Raw genomic sequence first — 19,532 nt, forward strand, 5'->3', positions numbered from 1 at the left:
AATGAGTTAGTCCTGGGGACCCACGTGTCATTTTGTGCACGTATGTACTTGTTTCCAGGGAGAAGAACCTTTACTGAGATCTGTTCTATAGGGCAGAGAGCCATTATGCCAGCAGATAAGTAACCACGGGATCATTAAATAACATGTCTTGCAACTTGTCCCAAAAAAATTTAAATGGGCATATTTTCATAATGAGTCTTCAATTTCTACAATAAATTACACACAAATAGAGATCAACATATACACATGAACACATGACCTCTGTCAGAACAAAATGTCATATTCTGGTGCTACATATTTCGACAGCATTTGCTGATGAACTATTCTGACTTTGAAGGTAGTAGCAAGCGGGGAGTTACCACTGTGGAGGAATCTGGGTAATGAGTGGGGTCTCAGAGGCACAGAGCAGCTTTTTCAATCTATTTTTTTTTAAGATTTATTTTATTTTATGCATTCAAGAGCTGGGGTGTAGATCAGAGGTGTGGGGGGGGGGTGAGAGGATTCACCAGAGACAGAGTGGGGAGCAGAACAGGTGGATCGACTGAAATACACTGCTGAGGGGAGCAACAGGAGAGTCAGGAGAAGTCTGCTAAACCATGTGGGTCAGCTCCCTGGCCGGGGATCAAACTCATGCTGTAGAGGCTGCGGACTGCTTCATACTACTGACGCTTAACCCCTTGCGCCACCGGGGAGGCCCCAGCTTTTTCAAGCTAATGCCTTTCCTACATACTTAAATTTCTATTTCACTTAATTTGATTAAACACAGAAAGTATCAGTGTTTCTGGTTCCTCATGTTTAGCTAATCTTTGGCAAGATATGTCTATTGGTAAAGATTCAAAGCAAGGTAAGGAGGTAACACAGCTTTTACCAAAATAACATGCAAACAACTCAGCATATTTTATGGGATTTTGCTCAATAAATGCTCATTTTCCTTTTATTACCTTTTACCCACTGCTTGTTACTGGGTCTGTCCTTAAATGCTCTCGCGTTAGCGAGTCCTCTGGTGCTCACTAATTATACAAATCTCAACTAAAAATAAGTGTGTGATGAGTGCATGAATAGTAAGTCCATAAGGTATAGGATATTTATATTTTTCAACAGTGGTTTTCAATATAGCAGTCTTTTAAGTACATTCTAATGAACTTTACAAAATTTTGATTATATATGAAACTTGGGGGTAGAAAGTCTTAAACATCTTAGTATTCATCTCTCTCAGGGCCTTCACACATAAGAACTCAAATACCTTTTATTTACTATCTATTATATGGAGGTGTAGATGTTTCTTATTGACCCTGAAGATACATATGCTATCACATATATTCAATATAAACTTCAATTTTTTGCTCTAGAAAAAAATAGTTACTCCAACATTCATGTCAGCTAAAAATGGATCTAGTTGGAACTTCCTCACACCATCCACTGGTGTGCATGCCACAAAACATCCATTAACTGCTGCTTTTATTTTTCTCCAGTGATTGCTGCTTCTTATTGAACATTTATTGCCCAACTGCTAGAATTTATCAAACAGCATCCAGCAGAATCTCTAGGGATGCAGGAATAAAACTACGCTCCTTAATTAAAAGTCTCATCAGGCATTGTAGTCATGATCTACCAAAGAATTCTAGGAATCTTCAGGAATCTCAGGGAAATTTAATGTTTGGCCAAACTATCCAGGAATGAGGGAGAAAAAGTGTGGATGCTAAGAAACTGTCAACATTTTCCCCCCTCAATTTAATGCTGAGAGTGTGGAGCAGTAGATATAATGAAATTGATTTTAATATGGGTAAGTGTCTGCAACTGTGGGACATCAGAAAAAACCAGAACAATACTCATGTCATACAGATACTCATGAAAATGTTTGCACTAGAAAATGCCTGGAAGTTGAAATCAGGGTAAGAATTATGATTTCTGATGCAGGATTTAGAGCTAGTAGCTGTAAAGACACAATGCCTGTAAAATATTTCAGTTCTGACTAAGTAGGAGCCCTGAAGTTTTTCCAGATGTAAGTCCATAATAGGAAGTTTATTTTACATAGAGTCCCATCTAGACTTCTCCTTTCTTTTGAGATTACACAGGATATTGAATAGTTGGGCAATAGCATTGTCTCCTCAACACCTCCGAGGGACAGCTGTGTCAGTGATTAGTGGGAAGGCACAGTAGTAGTTAGCTCTTGTTTCATGAGACGAGTTGCTTAAATATGAGGTCTGATCAAATAAGAAGCCAGAGCACAGGACTGTAGAGAGCTGGTTGATAAATGACGATCATTTAGCTTTAACTGGTACTTAAACTTTTGTGGCTCTGGGGCCTCCAAGAGTGATGGAAATTAATTATGGGTGATGCAACTTTGTAGACAAATTTTCTGGAAAACAAAAAAGGATTGCTACCTGCTTTTCCAAGGAAACTTTCATGAAAGTGAAAACATGGGAAAGGTTGGACCTTAGAAGAGTAACTAGTCCTAAACAGAGTAGAGCTTTATGGTGAGTACAGAGACTCACCAGTTCTCTGTTTTTATTCCTGGGGAAAAAAAAACTGTTTTAACTATTATAAAATTTGTAGTATTTGTTTAAGTTTTATATATATAAGTATATATATGTGTGTGTGTATATGTGTGTGTGTGTATATATATATAGTAATATTAGCTATGGAATCTAGAGAAAAACCACTTCCAGGAATTCATTTCCTTATGTGCAAATCTGTGTTTCCAAGCATGATTCAAACAATTCACATTTAGGTTGGTCACTCACGGTTTAAGCTAGTAGGCATGAAATTAATTAAAAAGGAAATACAGAACATGAAACACATAGAAACAGAAGCTGACAAACGAAATTTGTGGTAGAGCAAGGAATTGTAGCTACATAAGAATGTCATGTCAAAAGATCCAAGCTTGGGTTTAAAATATAGATAAAAGGATGGATTCAACCTGAGCTTCCTAGAAACTGTGTGGAAACAATCCATGTTGCTTTAGAGTCCCATGTTTGTGGGACAACATGGTACAATGTGGCCTGGGTTAAGGTGACAATCATTCTGAAGGTGCTATCTGTAATAGAAAGCAGATAGCACCTTATATTTAACATTTACTAAATATTTCCTACTTTTCAGGCACTGTGTTACATAAGAGGGAAATCTCAGAAATATTTATTTATGGCTCCAATACAAGATAGGACCTTCCTCAGAAAACAACCGGCAAGACCTTGATTTATGTCTTTCAATGGCTATATGTAATAGTATTCCAGCAGGAATTGAGAATTTTCTTCTATTTTCCAAAATGCAAGCCAGCAGTAAAAATTTAAACAAAACACTCGAAGACATTTACTTAACAAAAATTGCAGGCTGTGACTATCTATTTTTTTTTGTTACATGGGAGAGTTTCATGTATGTCTGAGGTAAGTATCCAGCAGGAATCTTTGGATCAATGAACAACAATCTACTTTTTTTGACGGTAAAATAATTCTCTCTAATGCAGTTTTTAACTGTTAGTTCAAATAAATGCATCTAATTCCACTGTTTTTTCTGTGATGGCTAATGGGAAAGATTTGCAATCTGCATTTGTTAAAGACTCCATTCAGTCTTCATCTTATTTTTAGTTCTATTAATGACCATTTAGCAAAGATCTTATTCAGAAACAGGACTTTCTGTTGAAATGTTTCACTAAATGTCAGCTATTAAGATTCTGGTCTCAACACCCACCATCCTGCCCTGTTCTGGCAAATGATTCCAATGGCCTCATCCTGAAAAGTATGTGTCCTATTAAAAAAAAGAGGAACCAAGGAGCTTTTTTTTTTCCCCCTGCAAAAAGGACATCGACAGAATTTTCTGGAACAAAGCTAGGACAGAGGTTTTTACTGAATAGAAAATGAAAATGCTAATGTGAATACTGTTTGTCCAAAGCTTTTTGTTCAGAGAGGAAGCATGGTGCAATGAGAAGGCATGCTGCGGTCACTGTTCTCAGCACCACCCTGTCCCTCACTATCGGAGTCACCCAGGACCAGCCACTCAATCTCTGATGTCATTGGCAGAACAGGGTCAATATTATCTCGTTATCTGGAAAAGTTCCAGTAACTCCTTTGTGCCTCCTCACAGCTTTCTGTGCTATAACTTTAACACTGAAAGAAAATCAAAATGGTGAGCATGTTCCATGCAAATAGGAAGCTTCTTGGTTTAATGACATATTGCCCCCCCCACCCCGCCACTTCCAGCCAAGATTGAGTTAATAGCAACCAGATTTACCCTCCCACCTGAAACAACCAAAACATGGAGAGAATACAATGGACAGTGTTTTTCCTAGATGTTAGACATCATGGGAAAAACTGGGATTCCCCAGGCCATGGGAAACAAATGACCGCCCAAGCTTACTACTGTAGAGTTTCCATGCCGTGGTTCCTGATGGGGAGACCCACACTGAGTCTGTGGGGCACCCAGGGTTGAGGATGTGAAGTAAGAGTCTGCAGAGATCAGGTAGCTGGAGTTCACAAGAGGATTTGTGGAGAAAAAGCACTTGTCAGAAAGAGAATACAGAGTGGAGATGGCATGAGAATATAGCTGAGTAGTAATAGGTGCATGAGCGTGAAAGAAACTAACTGAGGCTGCAGGGAAATTTCATTTAAAAGGATTATTTCACACAGGGTCATGAATAAAACCTGTTCCTAACATCCAGATGGGAAAATTCAACTTTCATGGTAGGTTATTCAGAAGGATCTTGCCTCAGCAGTGGGGAATAACTGGTCACAGGCTGATAACTACTCTGATTCAAACTAGCAGATTTTAAAACCAAAACCTAACAGTATCAGCCTCCAAGTAATTTAACTACATAGCAGAACAAAAGCTCAAGAACATTTTTAGGTCTACAAAAATCTCAAAACTCAACAAGATAAAACTCACAATGTTTGATATCCAAGGAAAAATCACCAGGCGTGGAGTGATGCAGGAAAATACCAATGTAATGAAGAAAAATCAATCAAAATCTACCCTAAGTTGACACAGATGTTAGCAGCAGCAACCAAGGACATTAAAGGTTACTCTATACAGCACATTTCATAGGTTCAATAAGTTAAGTAAAGATATAGAACATATTAAAAAAAGAAACAAAATCCAGACTGATCATTTAGATATGAAAACTATAGTGTATGCGTCTCCCCGGTGGCGCAGAGGTTGAGCGCTGGGTTGCGAAGCTGCCCGTAGCCTCTGCAGCGCCGGTTCAATCCCCAGCTGCTCCCCGGCCGCCGGAGGAGGGTCCCACAAGGCACGCAGACCTCTCCTGCCCCTCCCGCCCCCCGCTGCTCCCCTTAGCAGTGTACTTCGGTCCTTCTGCCTGCTCTGCTCCCTGCTCTAGCTCTGGTGAATTCTCTCACCCTCCCGCGCTTCTGACTGTACCCAGTGCTTGCATAAATACATACATACATACATACATAAATAAATAATGAATGAATAAATAAATAAATTTAAAAAATCAGCCAGGTAGGATAAATGGGAATTGAAATACACCATGGCACATTACATGACTTTGCTTAAAACTAGTGATAGAGAAAATCCTAAAAGCAAACAAATTAAAAAGATGTTATTTACAGAGTTATAAAGACTAGGATGATATCAGCATTCTTTTTAGAAATAATACAAGTAAGACGACAATGAAGTATCATCCTTAACCTAGCAGCAGGAAAAAAACAAACTACACCCTAGGATTCCATACCTAGCAAAACAGTGTATCCCAAAACCAAAGGTGAAATGAAGATATTTTCAGACAGACCCAAGCAAAAGTACTCAGTGCCAGGCTACAGATATTTTAAGTCCTTTGTGCAGAAGGAAAATCATTCCAGATGGATCTATATATGGAATGAAGAACACCAGAAATGGTAACAACACAGGGAAATAACAACTTATTAATGAAAAAAAAATCTTATTAATGAAAAAAATGACAGGGAAATAACATCTCGTTAATAAAAAAAAAGATCATTGACTGTGCAAGGAAAAATAACTGTCATGCAGTATAGAAAAAGTATGACAACCGCACACAGACTAGGTGAGGGTAAATGGTGAGTCTAGATGAGGTGAATCCACGTTGACTGTAATGTACTTGTACTGTTAAGAGTAATATAAAATCATTTGAACTAATGTAATGAGTAAGTAGCACATGCATAAGACTATAAGACCGTAAGTGATATAATATCAATTGACCTGGTATAATATTGTGAACAGTTAAAAATAATTTCTACAAATCTTGTAGTAACCATTAAAATAGCTAAAGAGTTATAGCTAAAACAACAGCAAAGGAGATAAAATAGAATCATAAAAAATATTCAATGAAGACTAAAAAAATAAGGAAACAGAGATAGGACAAATAACAAGATGACAAATTTAGACTCAATCATATCAATAATGTCATCAAATGTAGATGGTCTTCCCAAGTAAAAGGTGAGACCCAACTATATACTACCTATAAGAAATGCATTTCCAATATAACTTTTAGTCAGGTTAACTAAAAGTACAAGGATGGGGAGCAATACACTATGCTAACATTAATCTAAAGTAAACTGGAGTATCTTTATTAATATTAGACAAAGCAGATTTCACAGCAAAACATATTGCCAGGTATGAAGAAGGTCATTTCATAACAATAAGGGGCTCAGAGGCCATAGGCACTTTGAGCATTTACGTACTTATAAGCAGAGCCAAAAATACAGAAAGAAAATCAGATGGGGCCTCCCTGGTAGCGCTATCAAGCTATTGCCAGCCACTGCTGCATGAGCTGGATCCCCAGCTGGCCAGGGAGCTGACCCACATGGCCCAGCGGACCGCTCCTGCCTCGGTCACTGCTCCCCTCAGCAGTGTATTGCAGTCAGTCTGCCTGTTCTATTCCCCTCTCTGTCTCTGGTGAATCCTCTCATCCCTACACCTCAGTTCTTATATGAATAAATTAAGAGATTTCAATATCCTCATTCTAAAATGAGCATCACTGGGGAAATCTGTAACTTGCTTAGTAAGTCTTTCTTGGTATTTTATAACTGAGAACCACAAATTAGCCTCTTCACTGCTGACTAGAGCATCCCCCCACCCCAGAGCATGCAGCTACTGCTGTGAGCAGGAAGTCTGAGTTCTATTTCTTGTTGGTCCACTACAATCCCTTGTAAGTCTACTGGATCTCTGCTGTTCCTGACCTAAGTTACTTCACCTACTGATGAGGGGGCTGGGCTCCTTCTGAAGTCCTTTCAGTTCTTCATGTCAACGAACATGAGTTTTCACCACTTCAGGAATATCAGTCAGGTCTTGCACCCCCAGTCACTGGGGAGCCTGCCTGACTCCTCTGCCTGAGTGTGTGGGGCTGAGACTATCCTGTGGACTTAGCTGCCACTGACCGTTACTATATTTGTCAATTGTTTACTTAGCTGTTAGTTTGTTTACCTACCTTTTTCAATTTGGGGTTACACTTTTACTTCTCCACATGTGCACATGCTTCACTCACACTCCTTGAAGCCTCCTGTGTCAATGCCCTTCCTCCTCCCTTCCGAACTCTCCTCTCTCCCCAGTTCCCTCTGATAACCAGTACATTTTCCACGGTCTTAAGAATTGCTCCTGCAGTGCTTTTCCAGTGCATGCTCTGCAGTTACTTATACTCCACAGATAAGAGAAATTATCCAATAGTAGCTGTCTTTCACTCCGACTTTTTTCACTTAGCATAATCACCTCTAGCTCCAAGGACTCTTGAACCTTCAATATTAAACCAACAGAAGTCAAAGCTGTGAATAAAATGCTTACAGCATTTTTCCAGATTGCCTCCCGATGGCCTTCAGTGCCCAATGCCCCCAAGCCGACTGTCCGTGCTGAGCCCTGAAGCTGCAGGGGACTTACCCGAGGGGGGACGGCCTGCAGGGCTGTGATGTAGTTCTCCAGAGCCAGGCGGCGGCGGTCGTTGAGCATGGCCTCCACCCTGGCCATGTGTGTCTCCACCAACTGCTGTCTCTCGTTGGCTGCTTCCTGCTCCAGAGACTCCACTTTCTCCTGGAAATGCTGCCGGGATAAACACACGAGTGTGTGAAATGGGAACTCAGCCAGTAGGATAGGACAGTTAACCTATGTCTTCTAAAAGGGCTGGCATAGCCACCATGGAAAGTTGAATGGAGGATCCTCAAAATACTAAAAAGGAGCTACCATATGATCCAGCGATTCCACTCTTAGGAATCTACCCAAAGGACACAAGAACAGTAATTCAAAAGGAAACCTGCATGCCTATGTTTACTGCAGCACTATTTACAATAGCCAAGATACAGAAACAACTGAAATGCCCCAAATGGATTAAGAAGATGTATAGACACACAGTGGAATACTACTCAGCAATGAAAAAAGATAAACTCATGCCATTTGCGGCAACATGGAGCTGGAAGGGAAAATGCTAAATGAAATAAGACAGAAGGAAAAAGATATTATCAGATGGTTTCACTTATAGAATGAATATAGGGAAACCTATATGTAGACTGTAAACAGCAATATGAGTTTTACGGACATAATTATAACTTGAGCTAAGTGGGAGTAAGAACCCCAATTACTAGACGATAATTTGAAATGGTCTAAACTGATGGGAGCATGAACAATCAGTCACGCTCCAGGGTGTGGCTGGGATACCCCACTTGGAAGAGGATGGATTCAGGCTTCACCTGGATAACTGCTTTCTTATCAGCTTTAGGCAAGTTCTTTGCTTGGCGTTCTGCCTCTTCCCATTCTCTCATGACCTGCAAAATGAGAACATATTAAATTTAAATATCATCTTCCAAAAACAGACTGAATGAGATGAATTACTATTTTTCTTCTATTTTTGTCATTCTAAACACACACACACACAAATATCGCATTCCATTCCTTTATCAATTGTTGACCTCCTGATGGGATGTAAACAATCAATCATAGCAGAGTATTAAAAATAAATGTTCATGGACCTCCCTGGTGGCGCAGAGGGTAGAGCGCAGCACTGTGAAGGTGTCCGCAGCCTCTACAGTGCTGGTTCGATCCCTGCCAGGCGGAGATGCCCACATGGCATGGCACACCTCTCCTGTCTTGCCCACTGCTCCCCTCAGCAGTGTATTTCGTCAGTCTGCCTGTTCTGTTCCCCACTCTGTCTCTGGTGAATCCTCTCACCCCCCTGTGTCTCTGGCCTGTACCCCAGTTCTTGTATAAATAAATATATCTTTAAAAAAATAAATAAAAGAAATGTTCGTATTTATTGCAGTAATGTGGCTCTTGGAAACGAAGGTGGTCTCTTTTCTTTTCCTGAGAAATGACTGCAAGTCACTTTATTTATTTACACAAATGTTGATGATTCATAAAAGACATATACTCCTTTCTGAGCAAGGTTTTCCAATATTATACTGAACCCAGTGATTTTAGTCTTTTGTGAAAGCAAGTCATAAAATTTCAAACTGCATATTCTGCAAAAATACGAGGGTAAAGGCATATGTAGTATTTTATGCAGCTGTATGCATGTTAAGAACACAATGCCCAAAAGAAATACATAACACAGGAAGGAAAAGACTACTTTCTGTTGTCACAAATCCTAAGATCCACTCCACTGAAGGATTGATGGGCAAACTGTTTTGCTTGCCATGAACAGCGTATAACATTCTCATTCCCTCCAGAAATTCTAATACAGCAAAATAATGTTTCCAACACAGCAAAAAGTTGTGCTTGGCAAGTAATGTTAATTTCATAACCAGGCTAATCTGTTTTATAGGAACATAAAACTTCCTCCTCTCATCCTTGATGTTTACCCAATATTTCCCTGAGACAAGTTCATTTATTGATCTACATGCAAAGAGGAAAAGTCTGGGGTTGTTGAAAGAAAATGCTGTTAGATTCTTGCCACCTACTGCTGCCTTTTCTCTTTCAAGTATGCCATTCCTTGTCAAGGAGAGATTTTTTTAAGTGTAACTCCTACCTGAGCTAGGAAAATAAAGAAAAGAACGATAAGGAAGCAAATAATGTTTGTTGACAGACGCGTGCTTGCATATTTTGTGGATCCTACAAAGCACGAAAGAACTTGACTTCTGTACTGTAAGAGAGTTATTTATAGGTATCCCTAAGGAATGGGTTGATATGACCTCCTTGATGCTTGCCAAGAAAGAGGGCAGAGAGAGAGAGAGAGAGAGAGAGAGAGATATGTGCAACAAGGAACTGTTGATAAAGAATTTCTATGAGATAATATCACATCACATCATCGCATGGGTTCTTTATTAGATCTTTTACTATTATAATGCATTAACTTATTGAATAAAACACTAGCTTTGCATTGTTGTTTTCATGAAATTACATTGAAAATAGGATGGAGGTGAATTTTCTATGTCAGTTAAATATCATATAAAAAATAATCTCAAGAATTCACAGTAACATTGGCATAAATGCTGAGTTCACTGCAATGACCAGGAACAGAACTCATGAGAAAAGAAACACGTTTCCACCTGCTTTGGTGTCTGGAGATAATAAAGGGCACCTAAGGGTGGAGGGAGTAACTGAAGATTACTTATATTTTAGAGATGAGATAAGCCTTGCAATAAGAATATTTCAATTTCCTGTTTGAGAATGTTCAGAGCAGCAATATACTGCCATGAATTCTTTAGGCAAGGAACCTGAAAATTAGTTTGAGAGGGAAGCCAAATGTCTTATTGGAATGTGAACTCTGATTGCTGCATTACATTTACATGTGTACTATTTCAACTTGTACCTTCAGAACCTAGATTTTTTTTCAGCTTTGAGTCAGGTAATCCATAGAACGGTAAACAAGATTTTATTTAGTTGATGAACTGTAAATAAGTTTTACAACACAAATGCAATCCAATTTTGATTTTTTCAACTCTAATAGGAAAAGATTTAGTTACTCCTAAATTCATGTCAGCACCGTCCATTATAATCATGTCATTGGAAGGGGAGTCGCCCTGGTGGCTTAGGGGTTAAGTCTCAGCGCTACCACCTCAAAGGCCCACCACGAGGGCCTGAGTTCGATCCCCAGCCAGGGAGCTAACCAATATGGCACAGCAGACCTTTCCTGCTTCGCCCACTGCTTGTGACTCTCAAGACTTTTGTCCCCTGTGGCTCAATCTGCCTTTATAAAATGGCAAATTCAACAGGTGAGCTCAGTTTATTTATGTTTGGTAATAGGAGTCAGGGCTATTCCTAAGATATTGATGCTTATCTTAAAAATATCACATTTAGAAAAAGGACAACTTAAGTTCCCAATAACTGCATATTAAGGATATATGAAAACTGCTAAATTCCTAGTAATAAAGGCACTTATTCACTATTCAGATTTTTCAAGTGGCCAACCCACAACAAAAGCAAAAGCAAACCCCCCGAATCCTCTGTATTTGTAAGACAACATATAGTAGCAAAAACTGCAATAAAAATCATTTTGAAAGACTAAAAATGGATCCAGGATCTGGACTTCATGGTTGCTCCATATATTCTTATAAAGCAATTTTCCACTGTATCCACAGAAGTATTAGTATCACTGGATTTATGGCTCTTCAAAGACTTGGCTGTTGTCATGTAGAGAAAATAACAACTAATTCATAGAGATTTAAGAAGCAGGCAAGTTCAAAGTCAAACAGTCCCCAGAATTCAGTACATAGATTATGGTGATAAATGTTGATCCCAGGCATCTCACTTTGCTATGACCACTGTCATGGAACAGAGAACAAATTCTCTGCTTCAGAATAGCATCTTCAGCAAACATCAAGTTATCACAGATATCATTAATGACTATACGATTAAGAAAATCTATCAAAACTGATACAAACTAAATCAGTTAACTAAATGTGTTAAAATAAAGTTATGTTACTATTTGAGGAGAGAATGATGGAACATCGGAACCCTCGAGTATTTTAAATCAGATTTTCTTGATAGGATCAAAATGACTAAAAATATGGGGGAACAATTTATAATTGGTATTTTTTCCCTAATAATGACTATTGACATGGATTCAAGGCAGAAATACAAGTTAATAAAGTGTCTTATATAAACTTTCAAGGATGAAAAGATGGAAAGATAAGACACATATGCCAAATAATAAATGTGGGGAGTAAACACCGAAGAGTTCAAGGAAAGGCAGGAGCAGTGGCGACCTGTCCCAGGATGAAGGTCATGCAGGGTGTAAGGTGAGATCTGTGAATCTGAAGAAGAGTGGAGGGGCATTTTCAGAAGAGTGGAGGGGCATATCCAGAAGTCAAAGCTGTGAGCTAGGGAGGTCCGAGGGAGCGGAGAATATGTTGGGTGGAAATAGTTGGGTGGAAACAGTTCAGTGCTGCCGATGAGATGATGGTAGCAGCTGAGCGTGAGTACAAGCAGGAAAAGTGAAGCAGGGGCAGGAAGTGGGGTACAGGGGTGGGCACTGAAAATGCCAAGCTGAATATTCAGGGTGTATTTTTGTGCATCCTTTTTTGGAATTCATTTTCCCAGAAATGGATTTTGAGGGCACTGTGGAGTCTCTGAAAGCTTCACAGAGAAGTGAGCTAGGATTTCCATTTAAAGGACATTATTTCATAAGCCAGAAAGAAAAAGAAAAATACCGGATGGTCTCACTCATAGCAGGAATCTAGAAAACTTAAATAAGGACTAGGAAAAGGAATAACTACAAGAAAGAAAATATCAAAATCAACAAACAACTATGAACCAGAGACAGTCTAAGGGGTGTGGGGGGCGGGGAAGGAGGGCTTGGGGTCAAAATAAGGGGGTTGTAATTGTATGGGGAATATAAAAATAAAATTTAAATTAAAAAAAATAAAGGACATTATTTCAGGCGCAGTAAGTGTGGCTTACAGCCAACGCATGCTTTTTTAATTTTTTTAAAATTAAAGTCACATTGCCTTATAACATTGAATACATTGCAGGTGTGCATCTATACATCAACATCTGTATATCCTACATTCAGGTCACCTCAATGATTATGTGTAAGTCTCTAACTTTCCTAATGAAAAATCCTATCTTTTGAAAGAATTGGCTTTAGATGAAACCTTACTATTCCCCTCATTATTCCATTCTACCTAGCTTTCAAAATCACTTGAGATTTTCATCACAGGGAACAACTAGAACTACACATTTATATTCTATAGCCAAAGTGTTGTATACATCTCTCTCCGCCCCTCTATAATGTTTATTATTCCAAAGTAGATCCAAATGTTATGGTCACTCATCTTAAAAAAAAAAAAAAGCAATTGTGTTGCACCTTTCTAGATACATTAGCAGTTCCATGATCTAAAATACTGATTCTATTATTATTACTAAGGTATGATGAGGCCGACAGACCAGAAGATGACTATTGGTTCCCAAAAGGAGGGCACTTTATACCACGGGGGCTTTAGGGGTCTCATGGAAAAGCACCTGGGGGTCAGGAGGCAGGGAGTGAGGGAAAACAGGGGTAGGGATCTTCGCTGTGTCTTATGAGAAGGAATGGGCAAGGCAGGGTAAGCAGCCAAGTGGGCTGAGGAATGGCTGTCTTCAGTCCCAGAGTCTAGGGGCTACCCTTAGTTTTCTGCTATCCCAATTTTATAGCCTTGGGGTGAGTAGTGCAGGTGGCTATGAGCCAAAGTATAAGAGCCTGATAAAGAAGGAAGGTGAGGGTATGAGTTTAAGAGTGGTGAGTTGTATATGAAAGACCTGTTATTTGCTAGGAATTGGTTAGCGCTAGGAAGGGCAGTGCCCCAGATGGCACATCATCAGAAAATAAGAGGGTATGATTAATACAGTCTAATGAAGACTTAGGATCTTAACATATAGATGGAAGATACACTCAGGAATCTCAATTTCTACCATGAGACCTATTAAATATTTGTACTAACTATGACAAAATTTACTCACACCTGTTAATATTTACTGCAGAATATTAACACCTAAGAATGGCTGACTTTTTATTTTTAGCCTGAGATCTTTCTTCCTGTACTCATTCATGTTTCTTTAAAATATGACTTGACTGCTTTTTTACTTTCAGTCTTAAGAGAATGGACTCTGTGTTAGAACAGTGGCTGACAAATAAGTGCTGGATACATATTTGTTAAATGAATGAATGAACGCAGACTCTGAGAAAGGAAACAAATTTTCTGTATCTAAGTAATAAATTAAACATCCAGTACCAGGTATTTACAAAATAGTACTAATATTTACTATATACTATATACTATAAACTATAGTAGGTTTTATTAGAGTATCCTTGTTTTGAATGCAAGTCATTTTTCATTTGTTTCATAAGGAATTTGCATTAAAAACAAAATCAGAATTTGTAACACAATGTTGTGAAAAGAGCACTATATTAGGAGCAAGTAAGACTTGATTCAAGTTAATAAGCAGGCTCAAATAACTTATTATATATTATAAAAAGTTATAATATCCAGGTTATAATAACTTGGTTCAACATTCTAATAGCCAGGCTTTAATATAAGGACATTTATCTTCTTTACTTAAACACAAGGTAATAAAACTACTATGAATGTTGTAAACATAACTTAATCTGTGCTTTAAAAAATCAATGAAGCACACCTGCAACTTATATGCTATATTGCAATGTTACTTCTATTAATAATGAGAAAATAAAAAGAAAAGCATTAAAAATCCTAATATACTTACTATACGGGGATCTTGCTTAGGTAGCGTGCTCAAAAAAGACTTGAAAAGCGCCCAAATCAGGCTCCCACAGGAAACATTTAAAGTTGAAGACCTGGGCCTCCCTTGTAGCACAAGGGGTTAAGCACAGCACTAGGAAGCTATCTGCAGACTCTGCAGCACTAGTTCGATCCTCAGCCAGCCAGGGAGATACCCACATGGCGCGGCAGACCTCTCCTGTCTCACCCACTGCTTCCCTTAGCAGTGTTCTTCAGTCAATCTGCCTGTTCTGTTCCCTACTCTGTCTCTGGTGAATCCTCTCACCCTCCTGCACCTCTCCCCAGTTCTTGTATGCAAAAATAAATAAATCTTGAAAAAAAAAAAAGTTGAAGACCTGGATAAAATTAAAGCCCCTCACCCACCCTTAGGAAGTCCTCAGTCAGAGGCCCCTGGAGCCTTTGAGACAATGGCTCCACCCTGGTTTCCCCTCTATTTCAGAACTAAAAGATGGAAGAGTTATATTTACCTGGGACATTCTCTCTCGGTGTTTGGCCTCCAGCCTCTCTTTGGCTTTCTGGAAATGGGCATGTTCGTTCTCATCCCCAGGGGTCTCCAGATACTTATCAACTGCGTCAGGAGTGCTCGCTGCTGTTGTAGGAACTACAAAGCAGAGGGGAGAAGGTTTGAGAAGAGGAGCAGACTATCAGGTCATGTCAAAGAAAGCCATCTTTTCCAGGGCAAGGAACTTAGTAAAGCAGCACATTCAAGGTGTTAATGCTGTTTAAGAAAACACAGACATTTCACAGCCCATAAGGATGTGTTTCATTTCTTTCAAGAAGAGGGAGAAGGAACATTTTTAAAAGTCATGTTGTGAGTGTAGAATCCCACTGAAATTCTTTGCAAAACAAGCACGATAGACCAAAAATGGCATTTAATACAGATATGTTGTCACAAATTCCTATGCTTTGCTAAATGAGCTTTCATAACCTTGAAAGCAAACGATAGCATCACCATGCCACGCCTTAAGATACCTACAGAAACAGAAGAAATTTCATAATTACCCTGCTGTAGAGTAACACCACTTCGGGGGAAAGGCAAATTCTATCCTATGCATTTTAGATAGTGTGACTAAAAAGCCATCTCTTGAAAGAAGGCATTTAAACCCTATAAAAAGCCCCCGTAAATGTCAATAAATGCATTTTTGAAGTCACAAAAGGACCTATCTGCCTTCACAATTTGGCATTAGTCAACCACTTCATTATACCAGCTGTCAAAAAGAAAGGGATTTCTATTTTGAATTCAACTAATATTACTAAGCAATATTAGTTGCAACATATAGAGCTATATTATGTGGAAACGTAAAAACCCATAAAACTGAAGCATGTGCTATAAAGCAAAAATGTCTTCACCCATGAGTTGAGTGAGTTATAATGCCTATACAAGCAGTTTCCCAAAAGATTAGTAATTATTAGAGAGAATTCAGTGTGTTTATGAGCTTACAAACAAACCAAAAAACCCCACACATACACAGCATGAAAAGAAACCAACATTTTGATTTAAAGAAAGCATGTTCAACCTAAAAAATGAGATAAGCTGGTTCTGTAATATTTTCAGGTTAAATGAACTTTCCAAACGTCACTGTGTTCTAAGTATTCTTCTCCACTCTCCTTAATCTAATTACTTCATTATCATGTTTGGGATGTAATATCCCGAAGAGGACTCAGATGAAAGAATTTATGGATAATTTGTTTTGAAACGAAGTTCTCAGTTAAAGGTCTTTTATACATGCTTCAACAAAACATCCAGAATATTAAGAATGCAAAGGCTCCGAGATTCGAACCAGAAGAGTTTTTTTTACTATAGAATTAAATAATACCTTTAATTATAAAGAGACACATTTGTTCTGATTTCTTCTAACTCAATCACCACTTGACAAATCATTTTTTTAAAAAATAAAAACAACTTAGATGTCTATCCAGATGTTGCTTTCAGGTAGAACAAAGATAAGGCATAGATTTGGGATTTTTTTTCAAAATACCTGCCTGTCCATACAAATATTCTCTACTAGGGGATTTTGAGTCAATTGGTATGCCACTGGCATGGGGCCTGGGTGGATGTATATATACCTGCCCTCCTTTTGTGCAGTGGGGAGAAGCAGGTATTTCAGCAGCAAAGGGAGAAGGCAGGACTGTGGACTTGGAAATTAGGCACACCTTGATTTGAATCCCTGTTCTTCCAAGACTAGCTGTGATCCAATTAACTGAGGTGGCCTATGTTCCAATTGCTTTATCTATGGTGGGTGATAACACGCCAACCTACTACAAGCGTCAAGATGAGATGTCACACCATGTGCTTATCACCCTGCAGAAAGGGAGCACACGGGGGATTTCATGCTAACACCTTCCTTCTTCCTTGTTTATTACCTCCTCTTCAAGTCATAGAGCTTAGCTAACCACAGGAAAAATCAGCTACCTTTATTTCACATCCTCTGAAAATGAAGCACCAACTACTGGAAAAGTAATGTGCATTTTTCTAAAAAATCTTCAGTGTGACCTGCATAAAAAGGCTGACATTATTGAAAATGAATCCTTAGTAAGACTGAAAAATAACTTTCCATTTAAAATCCTTGTTATAAAAAAAAAAAATCAAAGGTAAATGTTTTTCTGCACAAAGTCAAGCAAATACATATGCAAGTATTTTTAACTTCGTCATTTCTCCACTTGAAATTGAAGTGGTATTTAGCATTTTAAATGTTTTCCAAGGTTTTAATCATTCTCTCATCGTTCATGGCATAGCTCAAATGAGAACGAGTTAGAGTTCTTTTAGTATAGTACAAGCTGGCAGAATGACATAATGAGGGAAACTGCATTTTACATTTTGAACAAGTGAAAATGTATAAATGCTTGGGGGGGCTCTTGTCACTCATCAAGATAACCATTTGCTCTAAGAGTCATTCCATAACATGGCATCCTCCTTAGAAAACTGTAATTATAAAAGTTACTATGTAAGCAGGAATGTTCTCCAATTCTTATGACTTGCAAATATTGTCTACAGTGTGATAAGCAGCAAAATCTGAGTCATTGTAATCTTATTAGCTTAACTTGAAATGTAGCTTTGCATTCTTTTACTAAGAATAAAAGAATAATGATGAAGTGAGCATGAGTGTGTCACAGGATTAAGAATATTTCAACCATTAAACTTCTTTTTTAGGTACATGGAAATAAATACAAATACTACATGACAGTTATTCCTTTGAATCAGGAAATATTTTTCTTTGAGTAAATTTTCACTAGTGGTCCCTTTGAGGGACTTGCAGAAATGGTGCTTCCTTTTTAACCTTTAATTCAAATTCTTTAGCCATTCATACTGACTCTCCACCTCAACTAGCATGAGTGAATATTCCTGCATTCACACCAACAAGCAAGTCAAAGACAGACGAATGATGGTGCACTGATATTTTAAAATGAATATGATTTTGCTGTGTTTTGTACTGTTATTATTTTTCCCCCTGATGTCTCATTTGGTTCCCCTAGATTCTTCCTATAAGTGAAACCATCTGATATTTTTCTTTTTCCTTCTGAATTATTTCACTGGGCATAATTCCTTCTAGCTCCATCCATGTTGCTGTGAATCGCATGAGTTTATCTTTTTTAATTGCTGAATAGTATTCCATTGTATTTTTTTACATCATTGTTCATTTTTAAACAGGTGTGGTCCCCATAGAATTTAAGCTGTGGTATATCTATATCTATATCTATCTATCTATCTATCTATCTATCTATCTATCTATCTATCTATCTATCTATCTATCTATCTCTGTTTAAAAATGAACAATGATGTAAAAAATACATAAATAAAAGAAAAAAATGAAAAAATAAAAGAATCTGGTGTTTTATTATCAGTACACCCAGCTGCTGGTAGGAAAGAAGGGAGAACATTTTAAGAAGGCGTTTGTCCAGAGTGCTCAGCTTCTATTTCTCTAATTTTCCGACATCCCAAACACAGTCTCACACCAGGATGGGCTACTCCTTTGTGATAAAGAACAAGGTCGGCCAGAGACATATTAACTTGGAGGTGGGTGGGGGCAGGAAGAGCAGTACATGTCACTATCTTTTCAAGGGGCTTCCTTTCAGGAAAGTGAGTTGCTCAAAGAATTCCAGGGAATGTTCCAGGGCAGAGTGCAACAGGAAGCTGTGTATCACAGGTCACTTAAAACAGAGGCCACTTGAACCACTTAGGAAAAAAAAAAGTGGGAAAAAACTGGCTTTAAGAGAGCTGATTTTGTTGTGATTTTTTAAACTACCACCAAGCAGCGTGTCCTGTTCAAAGACCTCTGGGGGTTCCTTAAAACTGTGACATGGGCCAAATAATAGCAGCCTACACCAATTAGCATCTCATGCATTGGGGGCTTGGCACATGTTCTCATTTTACACATGGGAAGAAAGAAAAATCACCCTATTACATTTATTGCGTAGAAGGGAAACACTTCCATTTACTACACTCACTCACACTGGCCCTCCCGCCTCAAATACATCTGAGTTGAGGATTAAGGAAACCACAAAAAGCTTATAAAATTAATATTCAGAGCCATGAAGGGGTAATTCATCCACACATCTGAGTACTGAAAAGGGCTTGGTCTTGTTCAGGAACAAGAATTGGCCAGGATAAGGAGTAAGCTTGCTAGGGTATCTGTCAGTCTATTTTTTTTCTTTATTCCCTAGATGCTGTTTGGTAATGATCTCCAAGCAGCAGCTTTCAGGGGAGGCAGGGTTACGAGAGAATCAGGGGATGAAACCCTGGAGTGTGAATGTGAATGATGTAGTCTTAGACTCATTCACACTCATCATGCCTTTGGCAAGCAAGCTGGCTGGGTGCTGTCACCTGATCTCAGAAAACTAGACTCAAAAGTCAAAGCTAAATAGTGGTCTGCTAGATTTTGTCCGCCAGCTGCCAAAGTATTAGCT

The 19,532-nt window shown here is 38.6% G+C and overlaps 1 protein-coding gene across 9 annotated transcripts in view; it reads right to left on the minus strand.

The window, feature by feature from the left end:
• APP (amyloid beta precursor protein) overlaps positions 1 to 19,532 on the minus strand; it is a gene marked incomplete at both ends in the record, with an annotated part of 251,553 nt that overhangs the window by 70,094 nt on the left and 161,927 nt on the right. For all 9 annotated transcript variants that reach the window (XM_084232427.1, XM_084232423.1, XM_084232426.1 and 6 more), the window contains 3 exons: positions 7,843 to 8,001; positions 8,646 to 8,720; positions 15,095 to 15,228. In XM_084232427.1, the coding sequence (XP_084088553.1) occupies positions 7,843 to 8,001; positions 8,646 to 8,720; positions 15,095 to 15,228 (368 nt within the window). The remainder of the gene's footprint in view (positions 1 to 7,842; positions 8,002 to 8,645; positions 8,721 to 15,094; positions 15,229 to 19,532) is intronic.

Source organism: Talpa europaea (genome assembly GCF_964194135.1).
Source record: "Talpa europaea genome assembly, chromosome: 4".
NCBI lineage: Eukaryota > Metazoa > Chordata > Mammalia > Eulipotyphla > Talpidae > Talpa > Talpa europaea.